The sequence below is a fragment of the Aulostomus chinensis genome, chromosome 19 (genome assembly GCF_037954235.1).
Source record: "Aulostomus chinensis isolate RoL2024-O1b breed Wild chromosome 19, RoL_Achi_v1.0, whole genome shotgun sequence".
NCBI lineage: Eukaryota > Metazoa > Chordata > Actinopteri > Syngnathiformes > Aulostomidae > Aulostomus > Aulostomus chinensis.
In genome coordinates this window covers 5,589,413-5,606,964 of record NC_141338.1, presented here as the reverse complement: position 1 = coordinate 5,606,964, position 17,552 = coordinate 5,589,413, and the positions used below count along the sequence as shown (strand labels likewise).

Below are 17,552 nucleotides of genomic sequence, written 5' to 3'. Positions count from 1 at the left end.
AAGGAGAGTTTGTTTTTTTTTTCCAATTAAACTTCCAAACTTTAAATACATGGCTATTACATCATCATCAGGACTATTGCTTTGCAAAGCCAGCTGAGAAGTTGGGCTCTGATCCTCCGTGCAAAATTTGGTTCATTTCAAGCATGTGAACATGAATTTCCTTGAACGAAAGCAGAAAGAAAAATAGAAAATCCAAGAGGGACTAGCTCCCCGCCTCCTAACTACCAACAAAACACCCAGAGCCACATCGGGGTAGTCGTAGCAAGTTTAATTAATTGAAAGGAAAATCAGGATTCATGTCACAACACACATCCACATATCCCTTACAGCAAAATGGTTTGGGTGCTGTGGAAAAGTAAAACATTTATTTTGCCTGTTAAAACCGTAGTGTTAAGAGTGTGTAGTGTCAGTATCACCCCTCTGCTGAGGGTGTGGGGTTCAAACAACTTGTGAACGCTGGTTGTGCACGTTTGAAACATCTCACTACTGCTTTGACATTGGCTCAAATGAAACAGTAGTTGACAGGGCCGTGCTCGTTACCAGACTGTCTACGATGTGTGCCGTTGCTACTTTGTTACCTGTATGCTGTGCATTAAATACCTGAGAGCTGGAGGTGTCCTGTGAGTAATCACCACCAGCCAATCACACACTTAGGATAGAAACCGCTGCAAGAGGTACATGTAAACAATTATTACCCAAAGCATCCTTATTACAGACGATACACCCAGGGCAAGCAACAAAACAACGCAAACAGTACATTTGAGCAACAAAGGCCAACCATGTCTCCATGTGGAAAATAAATAAACTTTCCATTCAAATGGATGGAAGACTGAATCATCAGTCAATATTCAGCAACAACTTCAAAATAAATAAAGAACAGGAGCAAATAAGGGCAAATTCCAGGTTAAATTACGTAACGTAACTCCGCAACCACACCTCGTCAACAGGCTGCTTGATCATGAACAAACAAGCTGAGCTCCTTGAAAACAAACTGCAAATAACATATGAACGTGCATAACAAAAATAAAGTAGTTGTCTTTATCTTTGGGTTAACACCTACATTCCCCATCCCTTTAATGCCCATGTACGTTTGAATGCATTCAGGCTCCAGTACAGAGTTGTGTGTGATGTGGGTGTAATACTGCAAAAAGTAGCTCACTCAACCCGTATTTATACCTCAGACTAGGTATTTGTAATACGTGAGTGACAAGCAAACAGGCTGTTTGAGTAATTTAGAGTAGAAAACCTTCTGGAAAGCTTAATACTTGCTTTAGTATGAAGGTAGATTTTAATTTGGTCTGAGTGGTATCCTGGGTATAAAACCCTCAAGGCTTGTGTCTGTTTCAAGTGCAGCGTTGAGTGTGTGTGTGACTTCATTTGATAAACAAAACTCACAGGAATTCATTTCATACATACATAGCTTAACTCACTGGAAAGCTAGAACATATATGCTTAACTTAACTTACTAAAAAGCTAGATGTATCACAGGCCACACTTCATAAACTCCAAATTATTTGTAAGAACAGAAATAACGCCATCAGATGTGATCTGATATCTGATAAACTAGGAGAAACAGTTAAGAGTAACACTTAAGGTTATCAAAATAGTCCTTTTGTTATTGTTTGTATGATTTAAAGGGATTTTTTTAAAAGAGGTTTGTTTTGAGAGAGAGAAAAAAAGCAAGCTAGCAAGGAAAGAGGCTAAACAACCAGACTGAGGCACAGCCACTAAATTTAGCTGGTACTAGCCAAAAGTCCTGCCAACTATCTCCATCTATCTTTCTCAAGGGCAGTCAGTGTGTAAACTGGCTGCATTTCATTGTCTAACATTTGAGAAAGGCAACGCAACATTGAGCTAACCTTAGCCTACACCTGCACCAGTGATTTGTGTTGCTTTGTTGCTATGGAAATGTGGGGTACGACTTTTAGATAGAACATACAATGGCCATGACTATATGTTATGTAAAACAGCAAGCTGAATAAGTTTTTTTTTTTTTTTTTCAAATCCAGATAATAAACTCAAAAATTTAAACACAAATTTGACATTTTTAAGCACGAGTTTTAGCACACTGACATAAACTGCTTCCTTAAGCTAGGTTGTTCCCTTTAAATGCCCCTCAGTCTGAACATTTCCAGAGTTCAGAAGGTCAAATGCCAACATCTGGGAGGTGATATCTAACTTCACCTGACATCACACAGCTCAAATCTGAGCAAATCCGAATTTGACTTATCTATACCCACTGCACTCTGACAACTCTGAACTCAGCCTGAAAGTCCAACACCTCATTTCCACATGCGTATGTCTGGAGTCCACGAGAGCGAATGCTACACTGGAGGTCCATTTATTCCTTTGGAAAGCTCTATGATCTCTGATTTGTTTGCAAAATTTACCTTGAACTTTACACTTGTGCTGCAGATTTTGGTGGCCAGTGTGGTAGGAAAAACAAGGCTACAAGTGAGCTAAACGACTTTTCTTTTTTTGTTAAATCTGCAGCTTCCTCTCTAAAGGTATTCCATGCAGATATTCCACATGTCTATGTGTCAAAAAACATACAAACTCAGCCACTCACTCCTAAACAATCAGCAGGCGTTTCTATCGCCTTGCAGAGGCATACTCCAAATATTACACGACATTACATACACCAGGCATACATATGTGGGAACGGTGCGTAAAGCGCTGTTCAGACCTGGCATTAACATGCGTCTGACCACAAGTGGACAGCTTTAGGCGTAGATGTGAATGCACCTTGACACACTGAGCTGCAACCACTCAGACCCCATTCGCAGGCGGTCAGGGCCATGTGGCAACAATCTTTGAGCAGTCGTAACATGAATGGAACTTCGGACACAGTAAGGACCGCCTTCTCAACTGTTCTCTACTCTTCATGAGAGGAAGTTTTTAGTGTTTTGTGAGCTATCAGCATCTGAAATTAAAAAACAGAAACACATAAAGATGTATAAAACCTTAATATAACTGATCCATCTTTATGCAAGATGGGAACTGATGATCAACCCACATGTGACCAGATCACCAAACATGCAGGGCTGAAGTCCGTGACCTGAGGTCAAATATGTACATTTTACAATCACATTTTTATCCATTCAGATTTCCTGAAAGGCTCGGGCTACAAAGATGTAACTCGCAGTTTACCTGCAAAGACGAGTTTACAACTAACGGCAACAGAAAGAACAAATCAAACATAAATACAACCCCCAGAGAATTTAAAAACTCAACTATAAAGTGACGATGGTAGAACCCATTTACACACCAAGGACCAAATAATGGATTCAATCAATCAGATAGTTTTAGGTCTGAACAAGACTGCAGCAGTGTACCAAATAAATAAACTTAGGACAATTTGTTCTGTGTTGACAGAAATGGAAAAGAGGGAAGGAGAAAGAGGTAGGATGGAGAGAGAAAATTCCACTGTAACAACATAAGAAAGGAGGAAGAAGCGAGGGGGGAACGCCTCACTCTGGAGTTCCTGTCATCCGCTCTTCATCCCCTTGTTTTTGATGCTGCAGTCTGGCGTAAGTCACCGCGTCACCCCTGGGAGAAGGAAAGGGGAAGGCAGAAAGAATGCAAGAGAGAAGGATGGTAATAAAAATGTTATGGGAGAGGTGGGTGGAAACAAAAGAAAAGCAGGAACACAAGGAGAAGATGTTAATTGCACTGTTATTACAAGGCCCACCTTATCAAAAGTTAATGTGCATGAATTAAGATGCTCATTTGGATTTGTTAGGACATTTAGACACAAAATTAAAACCTGAAGTAATTTTAATATGAAACAGTAAATTTAATGTGAGCGGCTGTTTTAATGAATTATTTAATGAGTGTGACATGAAGAGATATGATTACAAAATGTCCAACTTCCATTCAAATACAATGTTAAAATAAAGTATTAAGTAGTTGTTGTGTTTTCATATACTGTATGCCCCTAACTACTAACAGATATCTTACTTTTTGCCTAAAGAGGCAAGGCCATACAGGACTCCTGTAGCAAAGGCGATGGCATTTCCAAACAAGGTTGTAAAGGAGAAACTCAAGAATACAGGAAATAGAGCCATCCTGAAAAAAATTGCAACCAGGGTGAGGGGACGGGGCGGGGGCAGCAAGCCAGAGACAAACACAAAAGTCATTGAATCATATCAGGCACATGCTTTACTTAAAAGAGCCAAAATCCCAAAAGTAATTCTAACACCTTATGCAAGGTTTATAACTACCTCCTCAAAATTAAATTTTTATTCAGCAAAGTACATTCTCCAGTGATATAAATGGTGTGCAGTGCATGGTTGCTCTCACCCGCAGTAGAAGAAGGATTTCTGCCATGGTCTGAATTTGTCTGCACGGGCTGCGACTGCGTTTGCAAACTCTATGAATTGGCAACAGAACGGGACTTCACACAGGAAGAGTACGAAGGCGTTCAACCTTGAGACGGGAGGACACAAACACAGCAGTTTATCATCCGCCGTAGTTTCCATCTCCACTGCATCGCTGGCTCAAATGTCGATATAAAAACAGCAGCTGGTTAGAAGAGAGCCACTCTGCTATCACTGTCATCATTTTGAGGAATCAGATGGTAAGGGAGGGGAAAATCAATGATTCAGAGATGCATGCAAGTCTTAATTGATAATGTATCAATTACATCATAAAAAAGAAAAAGCCCATAAAGGGCGAATACCTCCATTGGGGCAAATATTGTCTTCTGGTGCTTTCACACTCAAACCCTAATTAAAGCTTTGAATATAGATAAATGAACAGAATGTATCGGCGTTCCAGAGGACGTTTGTGCCATTTTGAGAAACTACCTCAGTGTGTTCCTGAGATATCACATTAACGAGAGTGAGTCAAATATTGTGCAGACTTGAGGGGGCAGTGACCGTGGACCTCCATAATGTTTGCAGCTCATCCACGAGCCGAAGTGAATGTTTGGGCCAAATGTGTAAGAAATTTCTCCAAGGCATTCTTAAGATATCGCACTAACGACAACGGGACAGACAGACAACCTGCAAACGCAGTGCCTGTTGTCCCACGGTTGTTTGGCAGCGCTGAGGCATAAAAACTTGATGACGGAATAGAGCTCTTTGTATTCTCTAAATCAAACTGTTTCATACAACATTTATAATTGCAAGGGTTATGATGAAATATGAATATATGCTGCATGAAAGTAAACACAACCGTGGAGCTGAGACTTACACCATCCACACTCCAGCAGCGATGTTTAGAGGGTTCACAGTGACGCAGTTCCAAACTCCTGCGATGGCACAGGCTGCATACGTTGGATCACGGAAGAAGAAATAAATAAAAGAATTAATCAAAAGACAGAGCAATAAGACTGCTGTCAGGATAAGACACATTACACCCTTTTATTACACAGGTAAGAGCTTTTAGCAATTTATTTATAGAATATATCACTGTAAGAGCCCTACAATGAATTCTACTTTTCTGAAGCTCGTTATTCTTTCATATTTTTTTTTCTTAAAAAGCAGTGGGTGGCTAATATGGGCTTTTCATTGGCTGATGAACATATTCAGGGGGACAAGGGCCACATATAATACAGATATCTGATCAAATACAACAATTTAAACTTAATAGCAAGGGGGACATAAAATCGCTGAAATGAACATTATCTTTATGGCAGAGCTGTAGTATGAGACTGAATTAGATTGTAATAAAGAAGCGGCCAGTGAGTGTGTACAGCATGAATATAAATGCACAACAAACACACGTATTTGAAGAGCAGCAAATCACTTATATTGACTGCATCCAAAAAGCTGGAATTCAACTTTCATATACAGATGGAAGATCAATTATGAAACACACTTGGCTTCAAATTAAATTTCCCAAATCAAATCAGCCACTCCCACTGCGTCAGAATTAAAGCAGCTAAATGTAGACCATTTATTTCGAGAAGATTCTCTAACTGACAAGTGTTTTAATAAAGGTGATTTATCATGCTCAGCAGGGAGCCGTGCTGCACACACACAGCCGTTAGGACACTGCCAATCCAACGTCTGTGTGGGCAAACTGCTGTAAGACACTCGCAACAGGTAGATTAGCATGTGTAAAGAAGTGTCTGATAGGCTTTATGGTCGCGCAGCACACTGTGAAGGCATATTTAGTAAATCAACCAACAATGTCCTTCCCAGCCATATCAACAATGGAAGTAGTTTTATTTCATGGTGGAAGTCATATTGCAATAATTGTATACAGTAATGTGATTTACAACATAATACACAAATGGTGTTATGCAACGTCTTACTTTATCAAGAAAAATGCACAAACATCACTCATAATTTTGAAACAAAATTTCAGCAGTAGTGTTACATATGATATTTTGTTGCATGATTCCAGAAGCTGACATTCCAATTTCAAATGGATTAATCGTGCAGCACTCGTATTATTCACGCTCCAACTAATTATTCAACGATACAGACTGTATTTTTCATCTGCTGTAGCAGTTACGGATAATGTTAAATCTATTAACAAAATGAGAATATGTCACCACTGGTTCTATGTGTGTGTATGTGTGTGTGAAATGAGTTTGTGCACCAAGCGCAATAAATTATTCTGGAAAGAATCCAGCAACCCAAAGTTCAGGCTGAAAATAATTAATCTGAAGTGAGTAAACGCAGCATCATGTCGGGGCAAAAGTTCACATTTCCATCAGTCCGTGTTTTTTTTTTTTAAAGACAAGTGGATCTAATAAGATTATCTATGCTAACATCTCCCTGGGGATGTGCAAGCTGGCTCAAAACATAGTTTCTTTACTAATTAGATGCATAATATTATAACTTTATCTATGGCGGAGCACATTTACTCAAAATTAAACCACTAGGTAATTTTTTGAAGAACTGCCTGCATATGTATGTGAGACAACTGTCCATACAGCATGTGCAACATTTCCCCAAAACAGTTTTAGTCTCACTCTGGCATTTTAGAATGAGAAAAGGACGGTAACTGCTGTCTGTGTGGTGCTCAGGTGAGATATCCAGGCCATAAGCATATATCTAACTTCTCTCTGGCCTCCTAAATAATACAGAGCTCGTTGAATATGCAGTGCCCCAGGTGGTTAATGTGATACCAGCACTGGGACTCTGGTGTCACTGTGAAGGAGAGAGAGAAATACAGCAGGGCTGCAATGCTGCTCAAAAACGGCAGAGCCATCAAAACACGGAGAATCGTTCATGCTTTTAAAACTTGAAGGTCAGCTTACTGTAATGTTTTTCTTCCTGGTTCACCAAAGAATACTGAAATTCAGCTACTTGGTTTAAAATTCTGCAGTTCAAGTCCTGACTAAGACCAAATGGTACTCCTATTTTTAATTATTTACATTGGTCACCTGTTTGTTTTTATCAATACCCCAATACTTATACTGAGCCATCGATGTAGGGATGATGACTGATTCTTTCGGGAAATATTAAAACAATTACATTTTTGATAATCATCAGTAATGTGAATGCAATGTCTAAGTTGGTAGTTGCCCAGCCCTAAGATAAATTAAAAACCAGTCATTTTAGACTTGTTATAGAAACTTAGGGTTATATTATACTCATTCTATGCCTTATTATATTTATTAATACAAAATATTAATATTTTGGGATATTTGATGATCAGGACTTCTAAACAGTTTAGAAAAAAAAATCTTTATGCTTCATTTAATCATTTTAATTGCTTGCCTTATTTGCATTTTTCTATTCAATTTTCATTACATTCTCTTGAGTGTGCATTAGTCTCCAAGTCATAGTCCAGTATTTTGACGTCTTTTGCTACTTTGAATTTCAATGTATTCAGTTGTGTACCACTCCTTAAAAACAAGGGAGCCATATTAATGGATGTGATTTTGGTGGTTTATGGTGAGATTTATTTATTTAGAAGCTGTTATGGAATGAACAGGCCACATAAAGAGGCGGCGCCCAGCCAGCTGCTGCAGTGAGGGGACAATGGCAGGAACAAGGCTTTTGTCTAGCTTGGCTGACCAGCTGAAGTGGGTTACAAGCCCAATTTATACATACATATATACAAATATATATATTTATATAAATGGACAGGAGCCTAGACACAGTTTTTTACCGGGATTCTGGAAGATCATGAAAATAACACACCTGTCCTCACAGTATTCATCTAGTTACTGAGCTTCTTTTCGCTTATTTACACATCAACTGACACAAGAAGACACGAACCTAAACAAATACTTACAGATTCCTCCCAAGACCCCAGCGATTTTGCAGAGCCATCGGTACCACCAGGTCATGCCATCATCCTCCTGAGGAGCTTTGGTCGACGCTGCTGTCTCTTCGGTGCTCATTGTGTATTATTAATACCAAAGTTAGCTAAAGCTACCAAGAACCACCGGTAGCTAAGTTAGCTGGACTCGACAAGCTAACTTGCTGATTACGACACAGTGGTTCCTATCTGTGAAAGTAGCCGCAATTTAGATGTTAAAGTATATAATTGTCTTTCTCCTTTAAGTGTAGGGGCCAGCGGGCTGATGTTATCGGCAGGCTGGAGCAGCTTCCCCCGTCACTCCGTACGAGCTAATCGGTTAGCTGAGGCTAGCAAACGCCACCGCTGCCGTAGCGGAGTTGATTAGCAGCAGCATCCGTATGTAACACTTAACATAAACTGCTGAAGTCCCTTTACACCTTTAGAAAAAAAATAAAAATAAAGCACCGCCTACACCACGACCTGTTCGTTGAGTAAGAGGCTTCGCTGTCTTCCTCGCTGACTACTCCAGCGGTGCATTGTGGGTGGGATTCCACGTGTGTCATAATTGTTTACAAATGTTTCATAAATATTTGTTAATATTTGTAGTCGTTACAGCGTACAGATTAAAGATTTACAGCTCTCACTGGCTCTAATATTAATGAATTTAATAAATTGCATCTGGTCAAGAAAATAAAACAAAACATCCATAAACTTTTACAAATAAAATCAAGTATTTTTTAATCAAGGAAACCTTGGTACAAAATTTATTTTTAAAAAAAGGCTTTTTATTTAAGTTCTTGTGCTACAATGAACACCTGCAGGGTGATATTTCATGTCACCTTCTTAAGATCAAACAATATAGCCAGTTGATGATTCATTTGTGTTATGATGTCATGATGATGTCACAGTGACAATAGCTTTTCCCAGCATGAAAAAAATTTATAACAGTAAATATTTCAAACTAAAGATGTGGAGCAAAGTAGGCTCTAAAGAAACCACTGGAAGTCATTGATCCTTCTCTGCCTTGTCATTTTGATCTTCAAACACACAGAAAAAAACAGAGCTGGTATCTTATGATTCCCCCCAAAATTCTCTTTAATAAGTATGAAGACCATCATGTTTCACAAGCAGCAATTACGGTAAACGGTAAATGTACAACTCATCACCATCTTTGTCCCAAGCTTTACAGTACCAACATGGTCTGCGACCACTTGCAACAAATGAATCCGAAGGTTTTGCAGGGTAGGCAGGCTGCTTCACTCTTGCAGCATATTGCCCATGGGAAACTTTACCCTCCTTTTACTGGGCCTGCCATCCTGTATTTCTGGCCATTGTCTTGGCCTGTTCCTGGGTGTGGAACACAGCATGTCTTCGAGGGTACTCTGAGTCACCTGACTGTTTTGCTGAAGCTGAGAAATGATGTGCTCTACTTCAAAAACATCTGGGCCGTGGTCAATCTGCACTTGCAGCGAATCCAACTGGGAAAGAGAGTCACAAGAGGTCATGCGTCAACTAACTACTCTTTCAGATGTGTCATTGTTCCAGGAAAGACCTCAACACTTACTTGATGGGTTGTAAAAAAAATGTCAGTCATGACCCTTCAGGATAAAATTATCTTTCTATCAATGCACACACCTTCTCATTTAATATTTTTCTTAAATTTTTACTACTTTCTTCATTGTAGATACATACTGAAAACATCAAATATATGAACCAAGATATATGGAATTATGTAGCAAAGAAAATATTGTTAAATATCTCTAAATGTGTTTTATACTTTAGATTCCTCAAAGTAGCCACCCTTTGCTTTGTTGACTGCGCTGCAAACCCTTGGCCTTCTCTCAGTGAGTTCATGTCTTCACCTGAAATGGTTTGCACTTCTCAGGTTTGCCTTTTCAGGGTTCATCTGAGGAATTTCTAGCCTTCTTAATGGGGTTGGGACCATCAGTTGTGTTGAGCAGAAGTCAGGGTGGTACACAGCAGACAGCTCTGTCCACAATATGCACATGAAAGTGCACCAATTTTGGACCCAAACAAACGCTATCTCCTCCTAGGGGCGTTAATGGTATCGCCTTCAAACCTTAATACATGACTTATGACACTGTGCTGAACAAAAGATGTTAAAAACTTTGTAATAACTCAAACGGTTTGTATTCTGTAAGCCCCGAAAGTTGCTGTGCCACATTGCACATTACAATGGAACCCAATCGGGAGGCAATCTGTGGACATGTACTTTGTGTTCAACTGAGGCTTCTGACATCAAAACGATGAGTTTGACCACTTTCCAACCTGTATCAGTGGATTCGGGACAAATTTTCCAAATTTCTTTCAAAATTTCTGCAACTGTATGCATGGCCACACTACCCTAAACTAACCATAAATAGCAATATGAACAGATTACCCCAGTACTTAGTTTAAGATACAAAATGTAAATGAACCATCAGTCTGATGTTTCACTCACCAACTCCTGTGAAAACTGAATTTTCACCATGGAGGGGCTTTCCAGGTTCAAAGAAGCAGAGAGGACAGAAATGGCATCTGTTGTTGCTCCTGACAGTAATAGTATTAAAACCTAATTGAGAAGGGGGGAAAAATGAATCATGGAGATAATAAATATTGTACACCTGTTGCATGGTTGTACCTATTTGGTACAAATATTTTAGAATTCTCTGATGCATACTGACCTTTACATTTTGGCACACAGTGTTTTCTGTCTTCTCTATTCTGGAATAAAACGACTTGGCTTTTTCAAAGTCTTTCTGGGGAAAAACACAGAAAGAGAAAAGAGCTTAATATTTATATTTAGTATGTTCCACATCTTTAGGCATGACTCGGGACGATTAAAGATAACATACTTGCCGAAGTGCTAACACAGTAGCAAAGCAGAGTGCAGATCTGGGTAAAGCTAGCTTCATCGCATCTTCCTCTATAAGAGCTGTGCAGTACTTGTAAGACTCTGGTGTATTCTGAAAAATATTTCAAAACAAAAAAAAAATTAATTCATAAAAAAATAGCTTAAAACTCCACATCTGAGTGATGTGATCTCAGGTGGACACTGAATGACTCATTTCATACTCAAACATAAAATGCTTTATGTGCAATACAGGATATAGGAACGTTACAAAATTAATTCCATGTTTTCATGACAGTCAATATTTGTTGTATAGAACCAAAAGCGGAACAAGAACAACCTGTCCCACCTAAAACCCAAACCGATTAAATTTACGAGCCAGAAGGTTGAGCTACTACTCCCTCAAGTACCAGGAGAAGGAGTTGTTCCAGATTTCTAATTTCACAGATCACTTGAGCTGCATTTATATAAAGCACAGCAAAGACTTCCTAGTGTGCAAACTAAGCCACCTGTGCAAAGAAAAATTTCCATGAAACTATGTGTATCTCTTGCCATAAAAAAACAATTGGGAGCCAGCCTGTTGCCTGTGCATGGAGCACTTATAATCAAACGGCAGTACCGTAGTCATCTTTACGTATGTGGTGCTCTTTTTACTAAACAGTCCCTCCAGAAAAACACAATTACGTGATCGCATAATTCAATGCACAATCAGCCAAAGTCCACATTTTTTCAGACACTGCACTATTGCTGCATATATCGATTTCCATGCAAAATGCGTGAAATACGCAGGGCTTGTATGATTTCATAATCCCCTCATTTTCATTGCAAAAAAGTCACACATCTTTGAAGGAAGTTGAAAAATGTTGTGGTTGCTTCACACAAGATCAGCCACTTTCCTCCCATTGCCTTGGGAACGTCGTGAAGTGACATCATCGGAAAGCTGCAAACCCCGCGAGAAGACATGATGAAGTCACTAAATCAGTCCCATTTGCCAACAAAAACAAGCTTGGAACTTGTGTGACTCATCAAGGTTTTGTAAGCTTGAGCCGTGTGTTTATTTAGGTCTGAAATGAATCAAGCTGAGAACTTAATTATTCCCAGCACTTCCTGTCACATCGTACGCTTGTTTATCATAGGAAGTCATTAGAAACTACTCTTTACATTAAAAGGTCACAGCCTGGTGTGAACAGAATTTTGGGGGTATCTTTTTTTTTTTTATTATTCATCAAACCGCAGTTTTTGCAAACTCCGACAATTTTTGCAAATTCCCATAATTTCACTGCATTAAAAATCCCGCATATTCCATCGCATTTTTTAAGAAAACTTGCCGCATTATCAAGCATTTTTACCTGCAACAATCACAACAAAACTGCATTTTTCTGGAAGGACTGATTAAAGCTTCTTTTGTGTTTTATGCCAGTCTGTTTAGTACATGTGGTTTCCGTATATGAATTCTGATGTTCTGTCCTGATGTTATACTCGATGTTATTACTGTCTCATTTGCAAGAAAAAAAAGTAGACAATACAGTATTCTAGTGTAAAAGTAACCAGGGAATCACTGTCACTTACCAGTTTAAAGCAGCAGCCAGTTGCCAGAATATAGCTATCCTGGTTGAGTTTAACACCTTGATCCTTCATGTTTTTCAGTACTTCAAGAGCATCTGAAACACTTAAAGTTTAGTATAATATACACGTGATCATAATTCAACACCAGAAAAAATACAAAACTTGGGCTACTTACCTGTATAACAGCCTTTCATGAATAGCATGTCCATGACAATGTTGAAAGAGGTGGCTTCCTTGAAAAATCCTCTGCTTTTCTGTTCAGACAAATGAGGGCAGATGAAAAGTTCCCACAAAACTATGAGTACGGTTCAGTTCTTCTTTGTTTATGGTTGATGTATTATATTTTATTTTTTACCGGATCATTGACCACAGCAGCAGCCATCTCCTCCAGACCCAGGTGATAGCACTGTCTCATGAAGACTGGGCCAAAGTTGAACTCTCCAAAGACCATATTTGTGTTCTCTGCATGATACCTTGTAAAATTTAAATAAAAGATTATCATTTTTTCTATCATTGCCATGGCTAGTTGGTAGAATTTAATGTTCCACTTTATGGTGTGTGTGTGTGTGTGTGTGTGTGTCTCAAAGGGAGGATGGAATGGTAGGAATTTGAGCGAGAAATAATCTACTTTGCATCAAAATTGATGATTTACCAATCAGAGAGATGTGTACCTGAACATGGCATCTCTGGCTACAACCATGTCTTCTGCAGACTGACACAGGTGGAGGAGAAGCTTCAGTTCATCCTTCAGTATCAGTTCCTTTCTCTGCAGCTTCTGACTTAACTCATCAACAAAACTTCCTACAAAAAATGATATATGTGGAAAAATAAGCCCGCAAGTACCAAGCAACATGAAAGGAAACTGCAGTTTAGAAAACTATGACCAGCACCATGAGCTCCCTCACCGTCTATCCCGGAGACGTGGTGAGCTGCATTCACCTTCCTCCTCTGTAATTCTTGAAGTCGGATGACACCCTCTGACAACAGATACCGTCTTGCTGCAGAGAAAACACTTTTTTATTCAATTGCCAGTAGCTGTGTACATGTAACGTTAGCGGGACACTTAAAAAAAAAAAAAAAAGCAGAATTTTGGTTTCCTCTTTTGAGAGATATAGCCAAACATATGATGTAGGCTTATTCTCACAGGACATATTTATCACACTTTGCAGATATATAAGTTAGTAACGCTGGCAGAGCTGTGTCAGGTAAGCAAATTTAGATGGATGTTATTCCAAATTAAACATGTGATACTCATGTGCTAGTAGTACTCGTATGAGGACAGTATGATAACGTAACCTCCTCTTCACAGTTAACAGCATTTCAGACTTGCGGAATTATTTGTTTTACCTCCCACACGTTGTTCAATCCAGCCTGACTGTAAAACACTGCAAATTACGTCTTGATTTGGCCTCTTTCGTAAGGACCGATAAAACGTGTGCAGTCTACTCAGCGCCATCTTGTCCTCTACTTGTACTATAGTGACGAAAATAGAAGGGGTCGTTTTCAACATATTTAAATAATAAAAATAATAACTGAAAACGCGAATTTAACCCTTAATAGATATTTTTCTTCAACTTACTTGTATACTATAAAACCTCAAGTATCCAGATAGGTTTACTTCGTGTTTAAAATTAGTAATTTGTGATGTGCAAATGGTATCATCCAACATGGCGGCGGGCAGTGGTTCATATATGTAATGAAATTTTGCTTTAGATTTTGACAGTTTTTACTCTGTGTTCACGGAGTGACACTATTTGGACCAATTTTAATTTAGATATATTTTCTTGACCAGCATAGGAAAACGCTTTTTATTACTGACCGACATAACAGCCAAAAAGAAATGCATCATATAACCAACTGGGGGTGCTATCGCAATGCTGTTGGCTAACAATCACAAACAATGAATCGGACAGGTCAACTGAACCTGTCAAGGAGTATAAATTGCATTGATAAAAGGACATTCAGATAACCTTTTTTATTTAATCAAACTCGGAAAGTGAGATAAAAGATTTTATGCATTTTTATTTATACAAATGCATAAAATTCAATGTGTTATTTGTTTGTGACAAATGTCAAGTTACAGGATTTATTACTACTGGAGTGTTGTTTCATGATTGTGACAAGAAAGGTATTCTCAATGGATGTGATTTTTGAATCGATGAATGATATTTTTATTTGGAATATGTTAAAGTCATTCCAGTAACTACAAGTGTTGCTGGGGCTTTTTTTCCTTTCATTCTCCATACACCTTGGAAGTTGGTAAAATTGTGCTGGAAACCCCACTCTTCTGATACCTTTTTTTGGAACAGGTTAATAAAATTAAGTTAGACTACACAAAAAAATAACTAGAAAAATAGAAAATAATATTTATGAAGTGTAGTACACAATACATACGAAACAATAAAATTTAGATATTGAAAAATAAATTGTAATTCAACAGCAGGGAGAAGCAAAGTTGAATCATTCCTAACTCCCATTTAACTCATAATTCCCTCCATACTTTGACAAATTCTAAATATAAATAAATATAATAATAATTTTCTTTGCCTGTTTATTTTCAAAGTTATAAGTATGCATGTTTTTATCTAACTTTTTTTACTTTGTAGAATATTTTCCCTTTTATACTGCTTGTTTACTTATTATTATTTATTATTGTACTTAGTGATGTTTTTCAAACTTGACCCGCCACTTTTACTGCTGTAAATTTACCAGTCTCGGGACTCATGTAGAATTATTTCAGATTATTTTATCTTTTATTGACAAAAAATTTTTTTAGTTGAGTTCCTATTATAAATGGTTTATGCTGGAAAAGTGTAAGGTTTGTAGCCTGCGGATAAAGGAGGCCAGAGCAGCCCACTCTGCCTCTAGAGTACCACTGACGTACACATAATGCAGCAAGAACCTGGGAAAGACTTCTGCATTTTCTCTGGGACAGTGACGTTGGGGGGGGAGGGGGGGGGGATTCTTTCCCCAAACATTTGTCACAGATTTTTCTTTTTACACTAACTACATTGTGATGTATATGTGTATAATTATATTTGTGTGTGTGTGTGTGTGTGATTTTTCTTTTTACTCTAACTGCATTGTGATGTATATAGGTATAATTATATTTATGTGTGTTTGTGTGTGTGTGTGATTTTTCTTTTTACACTAACTACATTGTGATTTATATATGTACAATTATATTTATGTGTGTGTGTCTTTGTGTGTGTGTATTAAGACCAGATGAAATACATTTGGCAGTTGGACTTGCGTGGAGAACGGTTAAATAAATCTGCAGCCATTTAGAGGAGTCAGCTGTTTGTAAGTTTAAAAAAATAATATGATTCCAATGACTAAGCTGCTTCTCACAGTCACTTTTAAGATAGACTATCACACACAGTGAAAATAGGGCTGGGGAAGGGAGGTTCCCCCACTGTTGCCTTGGCAACAAGATCTCAGCCCATCCAGCTGAGATTGCTTGCTCAGCCAATCAGACACAGGGCTTTGGATAATTTATGGTATCCTGCAAGGTGTGTGTGTGTGTGTGTGTGTGTGTGTGTGTGTGTGTGTGTGTGTGTGTGTGTGTCTTTGAGGGTTTTCTCTGTGTGAATGTGCATGTTTACACTCACAGCCTCTCCTCTCATACACAGCTACAGATCAAGTTTAGTGTGGTCTCACCTCTTTCCTAACTGAAATAACTGACTTGTACTGTTTGTTTAACTGATAAAAGTTGAGCATTCAGAATGTGACCTCCACTGACGAGCAGCTGGGTTCTCCCAACACATAGAAGCTCTTACATGTCCTTTGATTTATCCCTGCGTGTACTTCCCTTTGGTTTTGGAAAGTGCCTGGGGTGTCCTATCATCGTTAATAAATGCCCCTGCTGATACTGTTTTGGCACTGGGGAAAAAAAACAGCTGGTACTGATCAGTGCCACAGTGTTGATTCCTTGTCCTTGAGAGCCACATAGGTTGGTCTTTGGAGGACTTGTGATGTACATTTATATGCATATCTTTTCAATATGTAACCGGTGTTCTGTCAGATGTCTTTGGATGAATAAGGATACTCTTTTATTTGCACAAAATGCATAGTAATGGATTACAATATAGAAGGGAAAACATGTTTAATATAACCTTGGAGCCTTGTAGGCTCCCCGGAGTTCCCTTTTCTGATGGACCAGTGACCTCCAACTGATCAACAAAAGATTATGTTTTGTGACTGTGGAATCATGCTCTCTTATCTGTTCCCTCTCTGTTCTATCATCCCTATATTTTCAGTTTTTTCATCCCTATATCTGTTTTATCCCAAGTATCCCTGGGGTGTTCAATCTGAGATGCTCTCAAGTCTGCTGCTTGCTGGAAGAGCTAAATGCTTTAAATGCATTTTTTCTCACATCCCTCTAATGTGTTGCTACATTTCCTATTGGTTATTTTTTCAGTACTTTTCATTCACCACAGCAGCAGTGGTTTTGGCCGCATGGCAACTCAGTGCTGCTCTGTCACGTCACATGGCCCTGGGTTCATGTAAATGCTGACTGTTGCTTCTCTGGGAGAAGCTTGTGTTCTGTCTTTGCAGGCGTTTACATTGAAATGCAGTTCATATTCTTGTCTTGTTTCATGGCAACCTGCTGCTCCACAATGACACAAATGAAATGCAGAAAACAAATTGTAACATGGGGATTCATTTTTTTCTGTTGCCAATTTTCATTTTCACGTTTCTCTGAGTTATGGAGTTTTCCCTATAAATATATCACATTTGTACACTTGAAAAAGAGGCCACAGCTTTGTTTTACCACTTGGACTAAATTCAGGAAAAATTAGCCTTGACTGAGTGTCCCATGTGGAATTTAAATCCCTTGTCTGGCCTGTCTGGCTCTCTGGGACACATATCATTTGCTGCTAATCATTGGTGTGCACGACATTTGCTCAGTAGTCACTTGCTACTG

The 17,552-nt window shown here is 38.6% G+C and overlaps 2 protein-coding genes across 3 annotated transcripts; both read right to left on the bottom strand.

Annotated features, from left to right (window-relative positions):
* Positions 1-253: 253 nt before the first annotated feature.
* On the bottom strand, positions 254-8,746 carry cacfd1 (calcium channel flower domain containing 1). 2 transcript variants are annotated; one of them, XM_086188016.1, is made up of 5 exons: positions 8,200-8,746; positions 5,197-5,269; positions 4,303-4,428; positions 3,961-4,068; positions 254-3,549 (listed from the first exon to the last, which is right to left on the bottom strand). In XM_086188016.1, the coding sequence occupies exons 1-5, from the start codon at positions 8,306-8,308 to the stop codon at positions 3,471-3,473; spliced, it is 495 nt and encodes a 164-aa protein (XP_086044142.1). In that variant the 5' UTR covers positions 8,309-8,746; the 3' UTR covers positions 254-3,470. The 2 variants fall into 2 exon arrangements, with proteins under 2 accessions (XP_086044142.1, XP_086044143.1); XM_086188017.1 differs by lacking the exon at positions 254-3,549 and adding an exon at positions 3,566-3,809.
* Positions 8,747-8,962: 216 nt separating this feature from the next.
* ptcd2 (pentatricopeptide repeat domain 2) lies at positions 8,963-14,107 on the bottom strand. Its single transcript, XM_086187193.1, has 10 exons — positions 13,973-14,107; positions 13,531-13,623; positions 13,297-13,426; positions 12,981-13,098; positions 12,801-12,879; positions 12,629-12,720; positions 11,064-11,174; positions 10,893-10,967; positions 10,670-10,780; positions 8,963-9,686 (listed from the first exon to the last, which is right to left on the bottom strand). Exons 1-10 carry the CDS (start codon positions 14,079-14,081, stop codon positions 9,465-9,467), a joined length of 1,140 nt encoding a protein of 379 aa, XP_086043319.1. The 5' UTR covers positions 14,082-14,107; the 3' UTR covers positions 8,963-9,464.
* Positions 14,108-17,552: the final 3,445 nt, after the last annotated feature.